The sequence below is a fragment of the Lactuca sativa genome, chromosome 2 (genome assembly GCF_002870075.4).
Source record: "Lactuca sativa cultivar Salinas chromosome 2, Lsat_Salinas_v11, whole genome shotgun sequence".
NCBI classification, from domain to species: Eukaryota; Viridiplantae; Streptophyta; class Magnoliopsida; order Asterales; family Asteraceae; genus Lactuca; species Lactuca sativa.
The window spans coordinates 45,047,112-45,056,635 of record NC_056624.2 but is presented as its reverse complement, the minus strand read 5'-3'; the positions used below and the strand labels follow the sequence as shown (position 1 = coordinate 45,056,635).

Below are 9,524 nucleotides of genomic sequence, written 5' to 3'. Positions count from 1 at the left end.
CACCGGGGCCGCACACACCGAGGCCGCACACCGAGCTGTATCCTCCGAGCCGCACACATCGAGCCACACACTCTCTAGCCGCACACCTTCAACCGGGCCGCACACCTTCAACAGATTCGTGAAAAAAAAAAAACGACGTTTTTCACCCTTTTTTGCTCTAAAACTCGATCAAAAACTCGTTTTTATGAAAAATGCAAAGAAGTAACCCCCCTTATTTTTGCGAGATCTATCCAAAAACACTATTATCTTTTCAAAATAAGATCAAATAAGCTCCAGATCTGAAAAAATTGATTGATACGATCAAGCTCTGATACCAATTGTAAGTCCCCAAAATTGCTTGTGTATCAATCAGATCCAATTGATGGTGCGGAATCCCAATCAATTGGATGATGTCAGATCAAAATGGAAGAGAATGAGAAGAAGAAGAAGAAGATGATGAATCTATGATGTATTGAATGAATATGATTGATGCTCCTTACAATAGATTCTCTCTCACACACACTTCTTCTCTCTAACTTTCTCTCTCTTCTCTAGCCTTCTTACCTTAACCGTACACTCCCACATGCACTCCTCTATTTATATGGACCTCCAGCCATACACATATGTACATTCGCACACCCTGTGTACAGCTGTACACAGGGTGTGCGGCCGTACACACAAACCGCAAACACATACAATATTACATAAAAATATATTTTTCTAGAAAAGCAAAGTATAAACCATATTTTTGACCGAACAGTTTGTTTGCAGGGGCAGAGTTGCTGCACGGTTGTAACATTACCATTATTCTGCTTGAAGCATCCCATAATGACACAACTAAGGATTCGTCGTCACCTTCTGTAAAATTATTATTTGTATCATGTCACCAAGATAACATTTTTTAAACAATTATTAGCCAATACTAGTTTTTTCTAATGGCTAATGCAACAAAAACCTTTGTACTCCACAATGAGTTAAATATATACAAGGACAACACATTTTAAGCCAACTTCCATTTCAAGCAATGTACTTTTTGTGCAAAAGTAACTACACACTTTAATTTTGTCCATTCCATTTTGCCTAAGGTAGATCCATTACAATTGATTTGACCATCAAATTGTCATCTAAAACAACCAACCAATATAAAAAAAGATATTATTATCGGATGAAATTTAAAATTTATGTTATTTTATGCCAAATGACGAGAGTACATTGCCTAAGATTGACGAAAATGTTGCTACTGTATCAACGACGTACAAACTATATTGCACTCATCTCAATTCAAGTTACGATATCATATACATTATTAGGCAAATCTAAAAGCAAACGATCTCCATCTTACACAAAGATCTCAACATTGTACAAGTTTCATATTTCATATTAAACACTTGTATTTATAGTATTCATACATTGCTATTATGAACGGTGATAACGCTTTTTGAACAAACTCACCAACAAAATGATTCATAAAAAAAATGGAGTTGTTGAAATGACAATGAAACGATATGATCCATATCTTTCGAGTGTCGATCTTCATAGCATCACAACCACATGATGTCATATTTGTTCTTAATCTTTATTGTTTCCAATCTGCCCCTTGTTCACATTTTCATTGTTCCATGAGGAATCGACATCAGGAAGTTGATATTCATCCGGCTTTAGGGCCAAAGCAAAATCAGGTAAAGTTGGCGCTGTTTCCATGATTCTGTATTCATTTTTTTATTACATTAGTATGTATGTAATGTATGTATGTATGCATGTATGTATGTATGTGTATGTATGTATGTTGGAAACATTGAAGTGAACTCAATTCAATACTTACTTTTCGTAAGTGTATAAATCCCGGTTGATGCGCACTTTGCTTGAAGTGTCTTTTGGAATCTTTTCAGAAAGATATTTCATAGTTCCCCAAAGAGGTGGAGTTCTGCATAAAATAATGTAAAAATCAAGATTCAAAATAACACCGAATTATCTACTTCACTTCAGTAGTAAGAAAAGAAAACCACATCATGTTATTTTCTACTGTTTAAAACACAAACATATTTGATATCAACAAATGTTATGAATTTTTGACTTGATGTATTAATAATTTTTTGGTATAGTGTGTCGAATATATAAGAATCTATATCATTAATCATCTAAGTAGACAAAAGGGTAAAATGGTAATTTGGAAGTCATTGACATTTTACCTTGAAAGAGGAACTGCTGAATTGAAAGCTTCACATGACCTTTTGCTTTCTTTTAAATACTCATCTGCAGCTTGTAAAGCAGATACAGCCATTCCATGTGATTTTTCAGTGTTACCTTCATCCAGAATCAAACCATGATAATAATATGCAGCTGCCTACAAGAAAATATATACATATACACCACCTTTTTATTAACTATATTACAAACCATGCATGCAATTAAATAAATTACTATAAATTTTTTTTCCCCAATAAATTATATGTGAGTAAACTGGTTGAAAGGGTAATGATGTCTATACAAAGTGTTGTATACATAAACTCTGTTTCTTTCGTAGGCCGAACAAACCATCTCAAAAAGACTAAATGACCATTTTAACCTTGCATCCCATAAAACAAATTTCACATAAAAATATAGGAAGTATATAAAAAAGGTACCTTGGCTTCAATATATTTCCATTTCACATAGAAACGATGTTTTTCACCCCAACCATTTGCTAGTGGGAGATTTGTAATATTATCTTGAGCCTGTATTAGTTTAAAAAAAAAAATCAAAATCAAAATCTAACAATTAAAGTCAATAATACCCTTGATTAAATATGTGTGAATGATGATAATAATCTCAAGATCGATATGAAACGATAAAAATGAAACACATAAACATATATCTACACAACACAAGTGAACAAATTTCCAAAACCTATTTTCAATGATGAGGATGAGGAGGGCATTTATGTCTTTTGCAAATAAATAAATAAATAAATACCTGTTGCCAATACTTGACCATTTCACAAGCAAGCCTTCTTTTCACTGCAAGTGTGGCTTTTGTACTATCAATAGCAAGCCCAAGTTGTATGTCAACACCCTGATAAAAAAATATAAAAAAAAAATAATGTATAAAGATTATATAATCAAGAAAATATAGATGTAAATCGAAAACGTGCATATTGTGTTGAAGTAATTTACATTTTCAAAGAGTAGGCAAATATGTAGTTATCTTTTTTCAATTTGGTGTGTATATTTGGTTTTAGACTTTGGTAAATATAATAAATTGTTCAAATTACTTGTTGATAAATATGTTAAATTGTATATGGACTTTGATAAAAATGGTTATCTTTTTTGTTCATGATAATGTAATAGTTATATTATAATCTATTTTTGTTGGAATGTTTTTAAAAAAAAAAAGATTTCAAAAATAAATTGTCTTTTTCTTGTAAACAAAAGGGTAAAAAGGTCATTTACATTTACTCATGTTCACAATTTTCATTAAGTCTAAAAAAGAAAATTTTATCCATACAACACTTAATATCAAAAAGAAAAATTTATAAAAGATAATTTATTTTAAAAAAATGTCAAAAGTTTTATCAGAATCAAAAGTTGGCAGAATAATAATAATAATACCTGTCCTAGTGCTTGAAGACAGAGTGCTCTAAGAACTCCTTCAGCAAGGTCAACTGGAAGATCTCTCCTAAAAAAAAAAAAAAAAAAAAACCAATATTTTATAAAATTAAATTTTTATAAAACTCATGACTAACATTTATAAAAAAAATCAATAAACCTGAGTTCAGGAGGCAACTGAGGAAGTATGTGCCTTACAGCACAATCAAGATATCCAGCAGCCTTTAACAAAATATCAATTGCAGATCTCCTGCTTTCTGTCATATTAACAGATAAGGACAAAATAGTCAATTTAACAATTATTGTTTTAATAAGCCGAAAAAAGCTTAAACAAAAATCATTTAGGTAAAAGCAAAATAGTCATTATATATTGATTAGAAACCAAAACTAAACCACAGAGTGAAAAAACTGTTTGGAGGGACAATATCCGTAAAGTTTACCAAACCATAGGGACTAAGAATGTAAATTTGTAATCTAGCTTAAAAGAATCTAAACTAAACCCCTCAATAATGACAGAATTAGTAGATAAGAATAAGATCCAGCTGTTTAACATGCCAACCATTAGATTAGCATCAACATTCTCAAAGTTAAAATAGATTAAATATTTAATGCTCTATAAAGTTGTATCTATCCTCAATAATGACAGAGTAAGTACAAAGTTTTTAAATAGTTAGCCTCTGTAGTCTACCAACTTTAAGAAAACTAAAATATTATATAATTTATATAATGATCAACTGAAATATACATATATTATTATAAAAACATAAAACAGGTATTCTACCAAATAATCATTAACTGGTTTCATGCATACTGATATTAGTAGAATATGTTATTTTGCAAAGTTTTTAAGCATTTCCCTTTTCATAATCTCGTAAACTGTTTTAGTGGCATCTTTAATCTTGTATCATGTCAATTTTTGGAATAAACATTTTTTAGAAAAAAAAAAAAAAAAAAAAATTTAGATACTAGTCACCTTCTGATACTTTAGGCAAATAACCATCAGTGGATGTTCTTGGTAGAAGCAACAAATTAGCTTGTGAGAGTGATAAAGTTGCCATCAAGTGCAAAACAGATAATACTTCATACCAAGCACTATACATTGCCATTTCCTGAAAATTATTATTATTATTGTAAAACATATTAAGATATTGTTTTTATTTCATTCAATTGTAAATTGTAATATTATAGTTAGATTGTTGTTTTACCTCTGATTCATCCTCTTGGTTTATCCATGTAAATTGTACTTTATGTTGTAATGGGCTTCCTGCATATTAGTCAAAAAAAAAGTATGAATAGAGCACATAAAAATAATAAAATAGCTTATTCAATGACTTACCATCTTTAACCAGTCCTAGAAGGACAGGTAAATAATCTTCAAGAGCTTGTAGAAGATCACCTAAAGTTGACCCTCCTGAAAGTCAACGGCTACATGTAAATCTAATTATATAACAAATTATTACAATCACATAGACTAATCTCTCAAGTCACCCCAGATTACACCCATGTAGTTCTCCCAAGATTTGGGACACAATTTTCTACACTCGAAAGAAAGAAAGAAAGAACCAAACACTTCAAGTATATTTGATTGAGGCAAATTGTTGGAAATCTTTGAGACTATTTTCTCAACAACATTATATATCAAATTATTACAATCACATAGACTAATCTCTCAAGTCACCCCGATTAAACCAATGTAGTTCTCCCAAGATTTGACACACAACTTTCTACACTCGGAAGAAAGAAAGAAAGAAAGAACCAAACACTTGAAGTATATTTGATTAAAGCAAATTGTTGGGAATCTTTGAGGCCATTTTCCCAACAACATTATATAACAAATTATTAAAATCACATAGACTAATCTCTCAAGTCACCCCGATTACACCTAGATAGTTTTCCCAAGATTTGACACACAACTTTCTACACTCGGAAGAAAGAAAGAAAGAAAGAACCAAACACTTGAAGTATATTTGATTAAAGCAAATTGTTGGGAATCTTTGAGGCCATTTTCCCAACAACATTATATAACAAATTATTAAAATCACATAGACTAATCTCTCAAGTCACCCCGATTACACCTAGATAGTTTTCCCAAGATTTGACACACAACTTTCTACACTCAGAAGAAAGAAAGAAAGAAAGAACCAAACACTTCAAGTATATTTGATTGAGGCAGATTGTTGGGAATCCTTGAGACCATTTTCCCAACTGTGTTAACAATTAGAATAGTTTTAGTACTAACCATGTTGGGTGGCACTTCGTCTTCGTGTTCTTGTGATAGTAGGACCTTCTTGTCCTGCCATAACAACTATACGTGTCCTAAGAGCACAAAGGCGTTCCACTAAATTTTTGCATAAGTGGTCACCAAGTGACTCAGGAAAATCCACAGGTTTTGGAATCCTTAAACCAGGAACAAAAACTGCCACTTCACCGATGTTTCCTGGCCTCCTTCTTTTTCCACCTGAATCTTTTGGGGTTGATACAAAGCATCCCATATTATATATATACTTTGTTGCTATCTTCTCACCAAGATATGGATTCTATAAATAAAACAATAGAAAGATAGTTGATGAAAGAGGGATATATTGAGCATGGGGATGCGTGCATATTCACATAACTGAAAGAAATCAAACCAATGATAAAGAAATAAATGAAATTCAGAAGATATGAAGATGTGGTTTTAGTTCAGAGATGAAATTTGGAAATTTATTACCCCTGAAGAAGTCTGAACAAGTCACAGAGTGGCAAACCTCATAAATGTTCAACTAAAAACTCACGAGCACAATGTAAAAAACTGTTAACAATGTTTACTACATTTTGTTATTGAAGAATGCCTCTTTAAATGTTTTGAGCATACAACTATACAATACAAATGATATATATGAAAATTTACAGCAAGAAGAAGAAAAAAGTTTAATAAAGCAAAACTAATATCACATGAAAAGCATGAAAAGTGACAGGTGTTTTGTCTTGATATTTCTCAACCTCATAAACTCAGCAACAATTGGGAATCCTAATTAAAGCACATAAAAACTTCATGTACAGAACTTCTTTCAAACCAAAAAAAAAGGCAACAAATAAAAAATGAAATTTATAAAATAAAACATATGTATATATATTTTTCATTGTATAAAAGACTGACCTTAAGTTTACAAACCCCACAATAAATGCCTGGTTCATAAAGGTTCTTTATGTTTTCCTTTTTATTCTGGGCCACACAATTCTTTAAGCAAGAAGCAACAGAAAGCATACATACAAGCAAACGTAATTACACAATTTCAATAATGAAATCACAAATTATACGAATTTTAATCCCAAAATGAATAATTAGCAAGCAACAACCCCACTTTAGCAAAAAGGGTAACAAATCGTAAAAGCTATAATCTGGCAAATACACAACTAATTAACCAAATTAAAAAAGCACCCAGAAGAAAAATACCCCAATTCACCAAACCCAACAAACATAATTCAATTTCGAGGCATAATTCAGCTTCAAATGAATCATAATTCCATACCTTGTAAAACTGAAGGAGTTGAATTCGAAAATCTAACTATCCATGAGGCCAAACGAACACCCAGAATCCATCAAAATTCAGAATTCAAAAAAATGCAGCTGAATCAAACAATTCTTTCAGTTGGTGTCGTAGGCAAACAATTAAACAGTTGGATGATCGGCCCTCCGGCCTCAATTATCGATCTGGTGAAGCCGGTGAAGAAGAGAGAGAAGAGAGAGAAAGCTAGAGAGAGAAAGAGTTGCGAAGGTTGAACGTAGAGTGAAATTTTGTTGATATAATTATTGGAAGCAGAAGAAGCACAGGAGAAAGAAAGAAGGATTAGTGAGTGGGAAGACTTGTGTTGTTTGCCTTAAATGGTAATACTTGTGTAACTTCCGGCAATAAAGTAATTTTAAACAAAACCAAGGGGCAGGTTGTATTGTTGCAACAGCAAATACAAGTGTGGTCCAGCATGCAATTAGTGGATCAAATTTATATGGGTGGGGATCTTTTTCGATCTTCCTAAACACCAAATCTATCAAACCGGGTCGGGATGGATCCGATGAAAATGAGAGAATGAAAAAACAAAAATATTAAATACCCATATTCCTTAAAAAATTTTACAAAACAATTGAAAAAAAAATACCCAATGATATTGCACATTTGGGAAGGCGGATTTCGTTAAGGTGATTGTGATTTCGTCATGTTAATTGTGATTTTAAAGTGAATATAAGTTTTTTTTTTTTTAACTTCGCCGTTCTCAGAAGCGGACGTAGGATTTCAGAGTAAAGGTTGCACTGGAAAGTCAGGGGTTGTATGGTAGTAGAAAAAATAAAATTTTCGAAAATTTTTCTACTACGGCCGGAAAAGTCATTGGTTGCCGGTGCCACCATGGACCCCCTAGGTCCGCCCCTGGCCGTTCTCCATGACGAAAATATGGCCATTTGCAATTTTATGTAATTATTTTTCGGTTTTTACAAGTACTTATAGCATAAAGTGTTATGAGGTATAATGTTCTAATGTATAAACGATTTAAGTGTTCATAGATAAACTTATATAAACTTCAATAATGCAAACCTTAGATCTTAAACAAAATGATCTTAAAGTTCAACCCACCTCCCTACCCCTCCACTCAACTCGCCCTAGCCCCTCACCCTCTTCTTCCAGTCTTTTTCCTTTGGGAAAAAAACACATTTTGAAAACCCCATTGAAAATCAAAGTCCTAAAGAAATTCATCAAAATCGCAGATCTCTGGGTTATCTTTTTCCCATCCCCCCAACTTTAAAATCCATCGTATATGTAATCTAATCCAACAACAATGTCAGTGGCTTTAGTAATTATCGTTGCACCTAAAGAGGAAGGAGGAAGGGAAGAATGATTTCATGATGTGTTTGTGCATCATGATGTCGACCGTAAAGATGAAGGTTTGTTGGTTTTAGGGAGAGTCGACGATCCGGTGAAGGTGGTTTCCACTGGCGATGGTGGCTAATGTAACACCCCAAAAATTTCAAACTTTTTAAATGTTATGGTTATAAAAAACATTCGGGTATTAACCCACATTTAATAAAAATTGGTCACACAAAAACATTTACAATTAAAACTTTGGGTGTTACCATTAAGCATCATACAAACCATAGCAAACAAATATGAATCACATCAATACCATTAACAAAGAACTTGACAAGCTCTACATCATTCTCTATCTCTTAACTTCGAACTTCAATCTATCATCTTTACTGCTTAAGTACAACTTGTGATACATGAGATTAAAAAGAGATATGTTAGACAATATTCCTCGTGAGATACATGACTTTGTGGCCCAAAACATTTATCACACTTTCATCAAAAACATTTCATTATGCATAACATATTTCAAATAGACATTTTCCACATTCCATTCCATATCAAAACATTTCATCAGACATAACATAATTCAATAAAACATTTATTTTCATTCCATTCCCTTCTTTCATTAAGGGTTAATTCTGATATTGAATTGTTGTCATTTTTATATTTAGGGTCTACAACAAAGGAACTACTCCCAAGTATAGACCAATATGGAAAGAAAAAAAAATCAGTCCACCATGGCATCATTTCCATTAGGGCATCTAGTTCGCAAATGGGAGGTATCGCCCTAGTAGATTCGTCTAGCCCTCTTATGAGGCATCATGTTCCAGACATTTGTCATTGTGCCTTTTTACTTTCTTTTTAGCTTTCTCATTATGCCTTTTTACTTTATTTTTAGCCTACTCATTATGCCTTTTTACTTTCTTTTTAGCTTTCACATTCCCCATTATGAATACTCATATCGTCATTTATAATTGCATATGTTACTGAAGGGTTTTGAGCATTCTAACACTCCTAAGGTGTACATGCAACCCTAGAAACCTTGGATCTATGTTTTACTAAGATACATGCAAATTTGATTTTCCAAGGTTCTTAACCTAACTAGCATGGCATGGGGAACTTT

At 32.4% G+C, this 9,524-nt stretch overlaps 1 protein-coding gene across 2 annotated transcripts; it reads right to left on the bottom strand.

Moving 5' to 3' along the window:
- Positions 1 to 1,296: 1,296 nt before the first annotated feature.
- Positions 1,297 to 7,448, bottom strand: LOC111887163 (uncharacterized). Of its 2 annotated transcripts, none has more exons than XM_023883318.3 (12): positions 7,076 to 7,448; positions 5,803 to 6,100; positions 4,900 to 4,974; positions 4,769 to 4,827; positions 4,537 to 4,672; positions 3,724 to 3,820; positions 3,567 to 3,633; positions 2,932 to 3,030; positions 2,604 to 2,693; positions 2,169 to 2,323; positions 1,802 to 1,903; positions 1,297 to 1,684 (listed from the first exon to the last, which is right to left on the bottom strand). In XM_023883318.3, exons 2-12 carry the CDS (start codon positions 6,053 to 6,055, stop codon positions 1,549 to 1,551), a joined length of 1,269 nt encoding a protein of 422 aa, XP_023739086.1. In that variant the 5' UTR covers positions 6,056 to 6,100; positions 7,076 to 7,448; the 3' UTR covers positions 1,297 to 1,548. The 2 variants fall into 2 exon arrangements, with proteins under 2 accessions (XP_023739086.1, XP_023739087.1); XM_023883319.3 differs by lacking the exon at positions 7,076 to 7,448 and adding an exon at positions 6,274 to 6,651.
- Between the last annotated feature and the right edge of the window lie 2,076 nt (positions 7,449 to 9,524).